The following is a 14924-nucleotide window of genomic DNA, read 5'->3' as shown; positions in this document are numbered from 1 at the left end:
TGAGATTATCCCGTATTTACGGTGGACCCGAAATCCAAGGACTATTACCCTGGTTAGAAACAGAAGGAGAAAGACACACAGAGGGGAGAAGGCTGTGTGCGGATGGAGGCAGAGACCGGAGTTACACAGCTACAAGCCAAGCAACGCCCAGGATTGCAGGCAGTCACCGGAAGCTGGGAGAGAGGCCTGGACAGGAGTCTCCCTCACAGCCTCCGGAAGGAACCCCCCTTGCCAACAGCTTGGCACTTCCGGCTTCCAGAACTGTGAGAAAATAAATTTCTGTTGCTCAAAGCTAAGCAGTTTGTAGTAATTTGTTACAGCGGTCCGAGGAAACTGATACAGCGGCAAAAAAAAAAAAAAAAAAAAAAAAAAAAAAACCCAAAACAAACAAACAAAAAACAAAAACAAAAACAAAAACAAAAACAAAAAAAAGTCACAAGTTTGAGAAACACTGAATTGGGCACCCAGCCATGATGGGGGTGAGAGGATTTAGCTCTGTGATAAACTGAGCAACTGAGTCACCAACACTCTCATCTGACCTTAACCCCCAGAGTCCAGCATTTTCACTCAATACACTAGTTGTTTAAAATGAAACGACTAGTTGATAGAATGAAATCTCATGTCCCTATACCTGGATCACCGTAAATACCTCGGGGTCATAAACTAACTCTTGGGAAGGGTTGAGCTCCTCTTGGCTCCCCATTTACGGATGAGAAAACTAAGGCGCAGATGGACGAGGTGTCTCCAAGCTTCCAAAAGAGACTAAATGATGCTGTGACCACTGCTCCAGTCCCTACAACACTGCACTTAACTCTTTCCGGTATCCAGCAAATACTCCCGGAGCGCTTTTTCCCAGACCCAGAGAAGACTCCGAGGCTGCCACCTGGCGGCGGGACTGGAAGAAGTGAGAGAAGGACCGCGGCGTTCCGCAGCGGACGCCCTGCAGAGGCCGTCAGTGGCCAGGAGGGGGAGCGCGAGCGCCCCGCGAGGGGTGGGGCTCACGGGAGGCGCGCATGCGCCCAAGAGGAGGCACGGCGCCTTCCCGAGCGAAGGGCAAGACGGTAGCCGGGAGGACACCGGGAGGCGGACGGTGGCCGACGAGGTCGGGCATGGAGCATCTGGAGTGCTGCGCGAGGTTCCTCCGGGGGACGCTGGTGCGAGCGGCGGTGCGGCGCTACCTGCCCTGGGCGCTGGCGGCCTCCATGCTGGCGGGCTCCCTCCTCAAGGAGCTCTCCCCGCTGCCCGAGAGCTACCTCAGCAACAAGCGCAACGTCCTCAACGTGTGAGTGCGTCCCGGGTCCTCCCCTGTCCCCGCCATAGCCGACCCGCCGGGACTTAGCTGCCCTGATGGACGAGTCAGCGGAAGGGGAGGCCTTCCCCGTCGTGACAGGTGCATCTGCACGCGTGTCGCGACCGAGGGATCCCCCGAATAGCTAGTGTCACTAGCAGTTGGCGTTTGCACGCCCAGACGAGCCAGCCTGAGTTGACTGGGCAGGGAGTGACTTGCAGGGCTGTGTGCGTGTCTGTGTGCGCCTGTCGGGGTGTGGGGTGGGATGGGGCGTTGAATTAGCCTCTGTCGCTGCGCCCCCACATCCCCGTGGAGTCCGGAGTCAGCCCTGGACCTGCTTGGGAGATGCCACCTCTCTCCTGCCTGCCTGTATCAGACCCCACGCTAAGTCCCCCCCCCCCCCCCCCCCGTCCCAGCTTGTGACAGAATCCCGTCACCACCTGTGAAAGACCTGCCTTCCCCTGCTGACTCTGCAACCTTTGCGAGCCTTGCCCCGGCCTCTGACCCAACTCCCGCTCCAAGACAATCCCCGAGGAGTGGAACCCTCCAGCCTCTGACCTTTCCCCTGGATCTCCTGGGACCTTCTCAGCCACTCAGAGTTCATGGCAGTGGCCCAGGAAAGTAAGCCCAGTGGGGCTCTTTGAGACTTCTCCTTAACTCCACCCACTCACGCCTTTTTGTTTGTTTAACGACTGGATTTTAAGTTTATTGCACAAAAACACTGTTGCGGTCTTAAAGGGAAACTCTGGAAGATAAGACTTGGCCCTTGAAGTGAACTTCGATTCTCCTTTAGAATTACAGTGTCAGCATCTCCCAAAAGTCAACCTAACTTTCGTTCCCTGCATAAAACCCCGGTTTCTCTCCGCAGCAGTTTTGTCAAATGCCTGACAGATCTTGGCTCTGGCAAGATCCTTGCATATCAGTCCCAGGGAAGAAGTGAGTGTCAGGCTCTTGGGTGGTGTGTGAGAAGCCTTTGGAACCCGGGAGAAAGTCATCCTGTCCTTGGCCCCCCTTCCTTCCTCACGCCTCCATGGAGGCTGGGCTAAGAATAGATGGATGATGAGTGTGGTTGTTAGCCCCAAGTCTCTTGTGTGTGTGTGTGTTTCCTGTGGCCGGTCCCCAGGTCAGCCACCTTTGATGGGCAAGGGGGGACAGGCAGGCAGCTGCCACCTTATCTGGCCTGGGTGAGCTGGGAGCCAAGCAGCCTGGCAGACGAGTCCCTGTTGTGTGTGGGTAACCATAGGTTCTGATGTTTGGTTCCGAGCCTCTGCTAATTGGAGGGAACCAGTGAATCATTGGCTCTGGGAGGGATTTCAAAACTCACTTGGCCTCCTCAGCTCTATCTTTACAGCTGGGGAAACTGAGGCCTGGAGAAGTGTAGTAACAAGTTGAGTCGGAATCAGGATTTGAACCTGATCTTCTGACTTGAACTCAAGCTCTGTTCTGAGATCATTTCTGCCATGTAGGAAAGAGCCACAGTGTGGGGGAGAAAAGACATGGGCTTTGGGGCTGGCCAGACCTTGGTTTACTCTGGGTTTGCTGGAGGTTTGATTGTGACCCTGGGCAGGTTATTGAACTTTTCTGAGCCTCGCATTCTTTATAAAATGGGGCAAGTGAGACTTTCTTCCCAGGGTAAGTGGGAGTGTTCTTTTTTTTTTTTTCAACATTTTTCATTCATTTTTGGGACAGAGAGAGACAGAGCATGAACGGGGGAGGGGCAGAGAGAGAGGGAGACACAGAATCGGAAACAGGCTCCAGGCTCCGAGCCATCAGCCCAGAGCCTGACGCGGGGCTCGAACTCACGGACCGCGAGATCGTGACCTGGCTGAAGTCGGACGCTTAACCGACTGTGCCACCCAGGCGCCCCAGTGGGAGTGTTCTTTGTGTTCACTTTCCCAGAGCCTGGATCACAGACTAAGATCCCAGGCCCTGGATTTGAATCCCGGCTGCACCACTTATGACCTCTGCTTTGGGCACAATACTTGTGTACCTCAGTTTTCTGATCTGTGAAATGGGGATAGTAACGGTAGCCAGCTCCTAGAGTTGTTTAAAGATTACATTTAAAGAACTTAGTAAGTGAAGTAGCTATCGGTAGCTGTTATCAACTTTTCTTAGTTTCCCTCCCTTGCGAGTCTGGAGACCTGAGTCATGACATTGTTTCCTCTCCACCATGTCCCCTCTCTTCACTTCCACTTTCCTCCTCTGCCAGGTATTTTGTCAAACTGGCCTGGGCCTGGACCTTCTGTCTCCTCCTGCCTTTCATTGCCCTCACCAACTACCACCTGACAGGCAAGGCCGGCCTGGTCCTGCGGCGGCTGAGCACCCTGCTTGTGGGCACGGCCATCTGGTATGTCTGCACAGCTCTCTTCTCCAACATCGAACACTACACGGGCAGCTGCTACCAGTCGCCGGCCCTGCAGGGGGTCAGAAAGGAGCACCAGAGTAAGAAGCAGTGCCACGGGGAAGGAGGCTTTTGGCACGGCTTTGACATCTCAGGCCACTCCTTCCTGCTGACCTTCTGCGCCCTCATGATTGTGGAGGAGATGGCTGTGCTGCATGAGGTGAAGACGGACCGAAGCCACTGCCTCCACACCGCCATCACCACCCTGGTGGTGGCCCTGGGCTTCCTCACCTTCATCTGGGTGTGGATGTTTCTGTGCACGGCCGTTTACTTCCATGACTTGTCCCAGAAACTGTTTGGCACCCTGTTCGGTTTGCTGGGCTGGTACGGGACCTATGGGTTTTGGTATCTGAAACCCTTTTCCCCAGGACTTCCTCCCCAGAGCTCTAGTTTGAATTTGAAGCAAGACAGTTACAAGGAATAAAAGAGAAACAAAAGGGGCGATAGATAGCAGGGCAATGGCTAATGTATTTTTCATGATTTTTCTTGGCTACTTGACTAAAGTATCAGTCCTCCTTCAGCGAGGGAGCTCACCAGGTGGTTTTGGTGAGTGGTGGTGGAGTCTGGGGAGGGACTTGAATCCCCACACTTCTTGGCCATGTCATCTTGTGTCACAAATACCACCCTTCCCAGTCAGGCACTTTTTGTCCCTGGCAAGACTTGACCTTAATCTGGAATGTCCCTTTTGTCCCTAGAGGGCAGAGCTAAGGCTCAGAGAGACGACAGAATCAGGAAGGCCTCCACTGTGTGGCTGGAGGGGAGGCCAGGGCCTCAGCACCCTTCTCTGCCACTGTCATTCTCTCCCTGATTCTAGTCATCTTGTACTTTAATGGCTGACTTAACGCTGTTATTTAATAATATTGCCCTCTGGTCAGCTTTGCGTAAGCATTTATTTCCAGCAGGGTTCTTTATAAAACAACCACCTGCCTGAAGATACTGTCTGGTGGTGGTATTTGTTTATCCTCAGAATGTTCTATATCACAACTGGCTTGTGATTACCTACCAAAACAGTTCAACTGGAGTGCCTCTGTGGCTGAGTATTGGATGATTTTTGTGTAACGAACATTGCCAGTTTTCTGTCTGTGTTGCCCAGTTTTACTGGCTTTTGGAGCAATAAGGTTACCTTTTTTTCCTACTATTTTGAGCAAATGCTTTATTGTTTTCAATAACAACTATGGCGTTTGTTCTGTGTTGACAAAACTCCTGACGATAACCCACAACCTCGATGCCGCACTTTGGCACGTGTGTGGATAGCTTTGAGGGTTTTCTTAGAACACTAATTTACTTTTTATAAACTAGACTCCTGGATTATGGTATTAAACTCCCCCTCGCTTCATGGGGCTGTTTTCTCTATTAAGAATAAAACCTGAAAGCAGACATTTTAATACTAACTTGATGAAATTTAAGCTGAGTCAGAGTAACTTTGCAAAATGCATACTTGCACTGAAACTTTCCTGACCACGCATCAGTGGTGTAAGCTGAACGGTGTCCTTCAGACTCAGCTGATAAGTACATTGACCAGTCTGCTGTGGCCCAAGGAATTTTTACATTTTGGACGAGATTATGATAAATTGGAGGTGAAGGAAAACGTCTTCCATTGTCTCTGATGGCAGGAAGCCTACTGTTTACAAAAATGTCCCTGTTAAATGTCGGCACGACTTTGGCCCTACCCTCCACCAGACCCAAACTGGGCCTGCTCAGCTGGCCTTGAAATCGGTCTTTCCTTTCCCCCTTTGCACACTTCTCAGTGTCCAGCCTGTCCTTCTGTGGCCTGTCACCTTCACCCACAAAGGTACGGTTACAGCTCTGTGATAAGACACTCCCCCGCCACCCGTCATCTCCACAGGTTGCAGGCTGCCTATTTACTGTGTCTTTAGGCCTTTATACCCAGCCCTTCGCATTTTGGATAATCATCCTGGAAGCTTCCTTGATGCTCCTCTCCCTCAAAGCTAAGCCTGACAAGCACTACACTTAACTGCCTTAACTCAAGCTTACATGTTAGGAGCTTGAGGCCTGAAAAATCTTCAGGGTAAATTGTATTTCTTATAAAGATGTATTTAAAATATATATTTGGTATCCCACCAGGCTGCATGTTAATTTGTATCGATCAAAATGTGAGGTATGATACGTTGTACCAAAAGGCGGCAGAAATGTTGGCTCTGAGATTTCGGAGGTGTCACCCGTGGTGCTTTGGGACGTTGGGAGCGTTGGCAAGATATGACGGGCCCCATGAGATTTTTTTTTGCCCTTTGGAGTTTTCGTCTGTAAACGGAGAGGTAGAGTAGGCGGGGGGGGGGGGGGGGGGGGGGGCTTGTTGAAGGGGTTGAAGTCTCTCCTGAGTTTCGTATTCAGCACCAAAGGCAGCAGACACAAGGTGACTCTATGTGCCTATTTGTCACACTTAAATACCCAGACATTTTCCCCCTAGCAGATCTGATTCAGGCTCAGCATTAAAATTAACTCTGTGGAAAGTGTCAGTTACCAGCCCTTGTGTACTGAGCAGTCTCCTATCACTTCCTGTTCAGTCTTAGCACCCTCGCCTTTTCCTTGGGAACGTGCTCCCTACCCCTCTGTGAGGCAGCGTGGTTTGGTGAAAGAGTTTGGGCTTAGGAAAATGCGAGATGGGGTTCAAATATTGGCACCACCACTGAGAGGTGTCTGACCACAGGCAAGCTTCGTGTCCACACCTGGACAATGGAGATGATACGTTAGGATTACGGGAAATGATGTATGTAAAACACCCAGCACATGCGCTTAGCAGACCAAAATCCCTCATCTCCTTTTTCCTCACCTAAAGCCTTTAGAACTTCTTGGCTCCTTAGAGGAGGCAGAGAAACTAACATCTACTTTTGAGTACCATTTGGGGTCTGGGTCTCCTGTTGAAATAGTCTTGTATCATCTTTTGAAAAGTGTCTGTTGTCCCCAGGTGCTGAGCAAGAGGCTTGGAATGGCATCTGTAATCCCAGAATACCACCATGCTTCTTTGGCGTCTCCACCCTGAGGTTCATTCACTGACACCTCATTTTCCATGTGCATCTGTCATAGTCTGAGTACCAGATTGTATTTAGAGTTTGGCTCCTGCCACTGTTACATACACACAGATCGTGTGTGTAAACAAGCAAATTAAGTAAACTGGAGATAATGAAATCCCACGTTCCGTGTTTCATGTGTTCCTTTCTAAAACCCTTAAGAAAGTCCAGAACCAGGAAAGCGCAGCCTACTTTATGAAAATGGTATAGTTCTTACTTGAGCTACTTGTTAGATACAGGGTGTTTCATGACTATGGTTACTCTTTTTTTTTTTTTTTCCTCCTCAATTCTATAACCAAGTATATGTTCAGTCATATTATTTCTTTTTTTGGTTTTGTTTTCCAGTCATACATTTCTTAGCTTGATTTACTCCTTCCCTTTGTGTCATAGCTATGTCTGAGAGTCCTGAGGTCTGAATCAACCAGATTTGGGAGTTTTCTGGGCAGAAGGAGAGGAGTTGAGCCTCATGGGAGCAACACTGACGAGCGGGTACAAAGTCCACTCCAATGAGGTCGGCTGTGAGAGTGCCCTGTGCCCTGGAGGCCTAGACCTCTTAGTGCCTGCCTACTCGTTTGTCAGCCTTACCTGGTTGGCACCTCCAGGTAGTGTCTGTTGAAAGCTCCAGAAAGCTCTACGGCTGTAGGATTAAAAGCTCCTTAGATGCTGTACTTCCCTCTGCAGATTTCGTCAGCAGCACCAAGCTTCCTGAGTTCGTACTGTGAGCCAGGAGCTGATGGTCAGGATAAACTCTCTCCCCGCTGGAGTTTGTGGTCCAAAGTCTGTCCACTCAGAGCTTCAGGCAGGTGCTGGGGTTGCAGAGAACTTGATACATCTGTGCATTAGAGGAATTTTCAGTCTTGTGGACGAGACACAAAAGGAATCAACAACCACCATCAAGTGTTTTTTTTTTTTTTAATGTTTATTTATTTTTGACAGAGAGAGAGAGAGAGAGAGAGAGCAGGGGAAGAGCAGAGAGAGAGGGAGACACAGAATCTGAAGCAGGCTCCAGGCTGTGAGCTGTCAGCACGGAGCCCAGTGGCCGGTTTTGGGGCTTGAACTCACGAACTGCAAGACCATGACCTGAGCCAAAGTCAGATGCTTAACAGGCTAAGCCACTCCGGTGCCCCTGAAATGTTCTGAGTGCTGGGGCAAGGTCAGGGCCTGGGAACATAGAGCAGGGGACAATCAGATGCCCTGGGAAATTAGAAAATATTTTCACAGAACATAACCACTCTTTTGGGTCTTGAAGGTGGGGAGGAGTTCAGGCAGTTAGAGAAGGGAATCCAAGCAAGTGAGAACAGGACGCACAAAGGCACAAAGATATGCTACAGTGACTTTTATCCAGACATCCCTTCTCAAGGAACATAACATTCCCCCCATTTTCCAGAGCAACGGAGCATGAAGAAAGGCGTGAAGGACTGCAGGGGTGATGGATGTGCTATAGCATGGAGAGCCCGCAGCTAGAGGTGAGGCTACCTGGCTTTGAGCTGGATGCTGCCACTTCTGATTCGGCTTTCCTGTGTGACTCTGGATTCGTCAGTCACCATCCCTGGCTGTCAATTCCTTACCCGATAAAAGAGGGGGGTGGACTGAGTAATCTGCTCTATTCCCTTTCTCTGTTCTGCTTCCCAAGCTGGTTGTGATCCTATTTTAGGAAACAATGTGAAAAGAAACTCCTACTCAGAGCTGAGGTGGCAGCTGGTTTTCTAGTGAGTGATGGAGAAGCCCACCTCTGGGTGCTCTTTGTCACCCCCCGCTTTTCTGTGCATCCATAGCCTAATGTAGTTCAGATCTGATTTGTATGCATTCATCTGGACTTACTGGATGTGGGGAGCTGAGCCTCATTCCCAGAGGGATGAACTCCAGAGGCCTTACCAAAAGAAGTCTCTAAACTCAAGCCATTTTTGACAGATCACTTTTGACCAGGGAAGGGGTAGGTTCCGTTCAGAGAAACCCTGTGCAGTGTAGTCACCTTCAGAAATTGTCCCCAAAGCCCCTAATACAGTCGCTGAGTTTTGAAAGTTGAACACACAGCACAGAAAATAGGTGCCCTCCTTCCCTGGGGAGAGGGGAGGTAGTAGATTGGTACCACGTGTTTAGAAGGTAACCTAGTAGTGTCCAGACTTAAAATGTGCAGACCCAGCAACCTCTGTCTCGGGCCGTGGGCTGTGGAAACGGGTGTAGAAGCGGGCAAACGAGTATAAAGACCTCATTGCAGCAACGTGTAACGGCGAGAAGTTGTCACGATCTGTTGTCCTACCAAATTACGGTAACTATATCAAAAATAACAGTGCAGTCACTACAAAGAATCAGTGATGTATCAGCATGGAATCTGGAGGCAGGCAGAGTCGGATTTGCACTGCCTGGAACTTACAGCTGTGTGTCCTCTCTCCAGTCATTCTCTCCGAGCCTCTCCTCCTGGGAGTGTAAGGTCGGGATGATGGTGGCTTCCCTCACCCAACATTCAGGGCTTCAGTGTTCAAGGCACATTGACGGAACCAGGCACTGTGCGAGGTCCAGTGTTAATTCAAAGAGACATGGTGCCTTTGGGGGGATTAGTCCAGCTGGGTGCAGGCAGTGAATGGAGCAACTCCCAAGCTGTGCTGAGATTCTAAAGCACAGTGTGCCCCCAGCCTACTCTGACCTTGTCACAGCCCGGGCAGAAATGGTTTGTATAAAGCGCTTAGAAAAGCAAAAGAGGGAGGAGATTAACGTGGACTCCAGCCAGACTGCCTGGGTTCAAATCCTGGCTCTGCCACACACACTCAGGCTTTGTGACCTTGAGCAAATTCCTTAATCTTCTGGCCTCGGTTTCCTCATCTGTACAATGGGGATGATATAAGTACCTAGCTCATAGGGTTGTCATGAGGATTAAATGAATAGATACCTGCAAAGTGTATCTTAAGTGGATTAGAACAGGACCTGGTGTATTGGAAGTACCATACACATGCCTTCAAGGGCACAGTAAGTCTAACGTGCCATCATTACCATAACTTACTTTAAAATCAGAAGAAAGGAACCCCATACATGTCAGCACTTTAATTTTGATCAACTCAGAAGTAATTAAAATGGACAGGTAATGAATGTAGAAGGCCATGTCCCAGTGACCTAGCATGGGAATGGGGCCTCTGAGAGTCTGCGGTCTGCTTTCAGGGCTCACGGAGGGATGAGGGAGAGCAAGAGAGGTGTTATCCAGGAGAGCCGAAAGGAAAGGCCATCTGTTTATCCGTGGGGATTTGGGGGCAAGGAAAAGTAGGTCTCCCCGTTTGAGGTGCTGTCCACTCACAGGCAAGCTAAAGGCTGGCTGACCCGGCTTTCCAGGCTGCTTATTTTGGGGAACTGGGCTGGGTGCCTTATCACGGAGCCTGCCTTCCCTCGTCTTCTCTGCCAGGGCGTGGCTGAGGTGTCTGAGTGCTTAGGAGATAAGCAGGTGGAGAAGCCTGGGAGCCACCCCTCATAAGCATCTTAATTTCTGGAGCAGTGTTGTTCAGGTCCTGCCCAAACAAGCTGCTACCACCCACTGCCCCACCCCACCCCCACCCTTCCATCCCTTTTTGACTTCTGCTCCAATTGCCTGAGGATTCTGTGTCTGCTCTGTGTCTGCCAGATACTCCCCTGCTCCTGGGGACTAATGCAGGGGTGAATGGTGACTCTCATCTGGAGTTAGTAGAAGCTTTGGATTAGAGCAAGCAGACTGCATTCAAATCCTGCCTGTCCACTCCTGCCTGTCCACGGCTGTGTGACCTTAGGCAAGTCACTTAGCCTCTCTGGGCTTGTGAAATGGGGATAGGACTTTTTTTCTACCTCACTAGTCTTTGGGTGGCTTAATGAATATCATGGATGGGAAAATATTTTATAAGTTTTAAAATGTCAGGCACCCACGAGGGCTGCTTATTACTGAAGAGATTCACCTTTGTCTAGTGAAGCCAGAGCTAAAGCTAGAGCTTTGTCTTTCTCAGAAGCCTGGGCCCTGTAACCCCTGCATGGCCCCAGGAACCCTAAAATGAGCTGGTGTCACCAATATAATTTTAAAAATGCAACATTGAATTAAATTAGTAACAACTAGCATTTGTTCTAATTTTTTAAATCTGGTGCCTGACGTTTTTATTGTATTACCTCAACCTAGGCCATAGAGAAAACAGGAAGGTCTTTGGCTTCTAACACAGTTGGTTTCATATCCCAGCTCTGCCACTGTATTAGTCAACTATTCCTGTAATAATGCTTTGTAACAAACCTCCCCCAGCGTGATGGCTTATGACCACAGATGCTCACAGGTAACTGCAACTCACTGACGTGGGCGGGTCTTAACTAGTGAGTTCTGCTCCAGGCCACAGCTGGGCTCAGGCCTGGGGTCCAGACTAAAAGGGCAGCAACGACGTGGGGCATGTTCTTCTTGTGATGATCCCCGGGACACGAAAGCCTAAGACAAATTGAACAGTACCTGCAAGCCGCTGCTTGTGTCACATCCTTCCATTGACATTCCACTGGCTCAAGGTGGTCATATGGGCAAGCCTGGCATCTGCAGGAAAGGAAATAAAGAAAACTCCACCCACAGTGGGACATGCTACAAAATTATATGGCAAAAGCTGTGGATATATAATCCTGTTAGGAAATCCAGCAACCCAATCTGCCCCTTGTGCCTTGGGTGCTTAACTCTCCAAGCCTCTGTTTCTTCATCAGTGAAACATAAAAGTCTATGTTTTGCAGAGTCAGAAATAATGTATGTGAATTTCCTAGGGCATAGTTAGTATTCAATGGATGGCAGCTATTATTATTATCAACTCCATTTTAGAAATGAGAAAACTGAGACCTCTAGGCAGTGTGGTCTTAGATTGTGAGGGAAAGATGAAACAGGTCTTTGGAGATATGTTGAAGTGACCTGGACAAGTATTCTGTGGCTTTGGGAGTAAAAGCTGTGAGCTGAAGAAAATATGGCCTTATTGTCCTCCCCACTACGGATCTGTGAATGATGGAGAGACATTTTGCAACAGTGTAAACTTTGGGGATGCCCATTACCACGGTCTGGGTGGTGGTGGTGACTGAACTCTGATAGCCCCACATCCTCCTCCTCTCTGCTTCCCTCCATGGCACCTCACAGAAGGCTCAGCAACTGATGGATTCTGAGCAAATGTTTGCATATTGATTCTTCTTGTCCTCCACCCTAGGTTCTCTCCATGACATTCCAAGAGACAGAATGGGACCAGGGAAAAGACTCTTGGATTTAGCTCACTCATAGTGGGATCCTGACCAAACCAGAAACCAGCCCATCTAGGGCCTCAGTTTCCCCATATGCAGAACAGGTGGGCGGACGTGCATGGTGTCTCCCAGCCTGGACTTTGAGTCTATGATTTTCTCTAACCACCTGCCTGTGCCTCATCTCATTCAGTTATTCCTTGTGTTAGAGTCTGCTAGCTGTGCACCAAGATCTGTTCTCTCCTTCCTTAGCAATGCTGTGCAACTGCAGACATTTTCCAGTCTCCTGTGCAGCTGGGCAAGGCCGTGCGATTAAATTCTTACCTATGCAATGTGAGTGGAAGTGATGTGACCCTCTTTCAAGTGTAGGCCTTAAAATACTGGACACACACTCTTCCAGCCTCTCTTTCCCTTCTGATCAGATAACACCTGGGCCTCGCGTGCCCTGTGAATGAGGACAATGCACAGGAGGAAGGTGGGGAAACAGCATGGAAGGAATCTGGGTCCCTGAACAAAGACAGGAGACAGACTCCAGGCCAGTTTATACCACTCCCCTCATTAATGGGACAAAACTGAATTTCCACTCTCCTAAGTCTTGATGTTTTTTGGGTTTTTTTTTCCCTCTTGTTAAAAATTGCTTGGGGGGTGCCTGGGTGGCTCAGGTGGTTAAGCGTCCGACTTCGGCTCAGGTCATGATCTCATAGTTCATGAATTCAAGCCCTGCATCGGGCTCTGTGCTAACAGCTCAGAGCCTGGAGCCTGCTTTGGATTCTGTGTCTCCCTCTCTCTCTGCCCCTCCCCCACTCACATGCTGTCTCTCTCTCTCTCTCTCTCTCTCTCTCTCTCTCTCTCTCAAGAAAAAAATAAATAATAAACATTAAAAAATTTTTTGTAATAAAAAAACAAACGAAACAAAACAACAACAAAAAACTCACTTGGTCATTGTAACAATTCTGCCTTCCCTGCCTGCTGTACTCCATCTCCTTTATTCCCACTTCTCCAGGCCTGGCTTCCTTGCTCTCCAGGCAGATGCCCTGGGAGATGCCCTAATGTGTTAGGTGTTTGGTGGAGACACAGCTCAGTTGGGCATCAGCCTCTCTGCCAGCTCTTCTAACAGCTGAAGACCCTGTCTCCAAACTGAGATTGACTGCTTCTCAGTCTTTGCTGTGGGCAGTCACCTTACAGTCTCAGCAGGACCAGACAGACCTCCACCTCTTCCTGCTGATCAGTCACTGCCTTCCCCCATCCCAGGCTAAGCCTCCACTCATCACTCGAGGCAAAGTCATGTGTTAAGGCCATCCCAACATTTCTACCTCTCCAACTAGGTAGAAGAGCTATTCGGGTAGACCAGGGAAAGTTCCTGGAACTCCCCACGCCCCCACACACTAGACTAGTTACAACACTGGAAAATGGGTGGGTCTGGAGAAGGGTCATGTTTCATCATGAACTCCTTCAGGTGGTGACTCAAACTGCCGTTTTTTCAGATGTGGCTTCTTTACTAAAGAAAATCAACACAGTGTCTAGCACTTTTAATGCAACATCTGGTCTGGAAACTGTTGTTCTCTCTACCATTTGGTGAGGACCACCAAAAGCCATTTGCTGTTATTGGGCAGAGCAGTAGCTTCTCACTGTGGGGCTATGTCAGCTTTTTTGTTCTCTGTTGTAATCTCATGTATAGAGACCTTGATTACCCTGATGTCCCCATAATAAGACACTGACCCACTATGTTGATGACATCATGTTGTTCCCAGTGAAAAGGAAATGGCAAGTGCACCAGACGCTTTAGAAAGACCCACACATGCCAGAGGGTGGTATATAAACCTCAGGAACATTCAGGAACCTGTACCTTGTTAAAATTTCTAGGGACCCGGGGGTTAGGAAATGTCAGGCTATGCCTTCCAAGTGAAGAAGTTGCTATGCCTGCCACTAAGATGGAAGCACTGCAATTGGTAGCCCTGTTTGGATTTGAGAAGCAACGTTCACCCATTTGTGTGTGTTGCTCCAAACCATTTACAGGGTAACCCATAAGACTTCTGGTTTTGGGTGGATCCCAAAGTAGATGCAGGCTGCAGTTCAGATGCTCGGGATGACCCAGCAGATCCAATGGTGTTGAAATTGTCTGTGGTTTAGACATGGTGGGTGGAGCCTCCAGCCAGCCCTAATAAGAAACTCTCAGCACATACCCCCACGCTCTTGGAACAAAGTCCTGTCCTCTTCTGCATATAACAACTGTCCTCTTGAAAATTCGTTTCTGGCCTGCTACTGGGCCCTGGAAGAGACTGAACACCTGACCATGAGACACCAAATGACTAAGCAACCTGAGCTGCCTGTCGTGAACTGGATGTCATCTGATTGATCAAGCCATAAGGCTGGGTACGTAGAGCAGCATTCTATCAATTGGAAGTGAAACAGCTCAGAGGATGTCAACTATTCCTGCCACCTCACCACCTCTTCCTCATCCAACACCTAAGGCCTTGTGACGAACTCACTCTGATCAAATGATGGAGGAAGAAAAATCTCAATCCTGGTACCAACTGGAAGTGGGTGGTTGCAGCACCACGGGGAATGCCCTCAAAGACATTGGAGAAGGAGAATCCTCACTGTGAACAGGACTTCAAGCAGTAACTGTGGTTGTCCACTATATCTAGATGGAGACAGAAGTCCAGAAAGACAGATCTACACATATTCATGGAATGGATGGTTTGGCTGGATGATCAAGAGCATGGAGAGAGCAAGAATGGAGGATTGGTAACCAGGATATCTGTGAAAGAAAGAATGTGGGCGAATCTGTAACAATGGGCACAGAAAGAGAATATTTGTATCTCCCCCAAAAGTACTCAGTAGAGGAGCGTGTTAACAAATATTTGGACAAAATGACTTGTTTGGTAGATACAAGTCGTTCCCTTCCCCCAGCCACCCTAGTGCTTGCTCAATGGGCTCACATACAAAATGGCCATGGTGATCGAGCTAGAGGTTCTAGGTGGACACAACAACACGGACTCCCTCTCAGCAA

At 49.1% G+C, this 14924-nt stretch overlaps 1 protein-coding gene across 1 annotated transcript; it reads left to right on the top strand.

Moving 5' to 3' along the window:
- The first annotated feature begins 1033 nt into the window (after positions 1 to 1033).
- On the top strand, positions 1034 to 6841 carry FITM2 (fat storage inducing transmembrane protein 2). The gene is made up of 2 exons (XM_058685702.1): positions 1034 to 1282; positions 3498 to 6841. The coding sequence occupies exons 1-2, from the start codon at positions 1110 to 1112 to the stop codon at positions 4111 to 4113; spliced, it is 789 nt and encodes a 262-aa protein (XP_058541685.1). The 5' UTR covers positions 1034 to 1109; the 3' UTR covers positions 4114 to 6841.
- Positions 6842 to 14924: the final 8083 nt, after the last annotated feature.

The sequence above is a fragment of the Neofelis nebulosa genome, chromosome 9 (assembly GCF_028018385.1).
Source record: "Neofelis nebulosa isolate mNeoNeb1 chromosome 9, mNeoNeb1.pri, whole genome shotgun sequence".
Classification (NCBI taxonomy): domain Eukaryota; kingdom Metazoa; phylum Chordata; class Mammalia; order Carnivora; family Felidae; genus Neofelis; species Neofelis nebulosa.
Note: the sequence above shows the minus strand (reverse complement) of the source record. Positions and strands in the feature narration are given on the sequence as shown.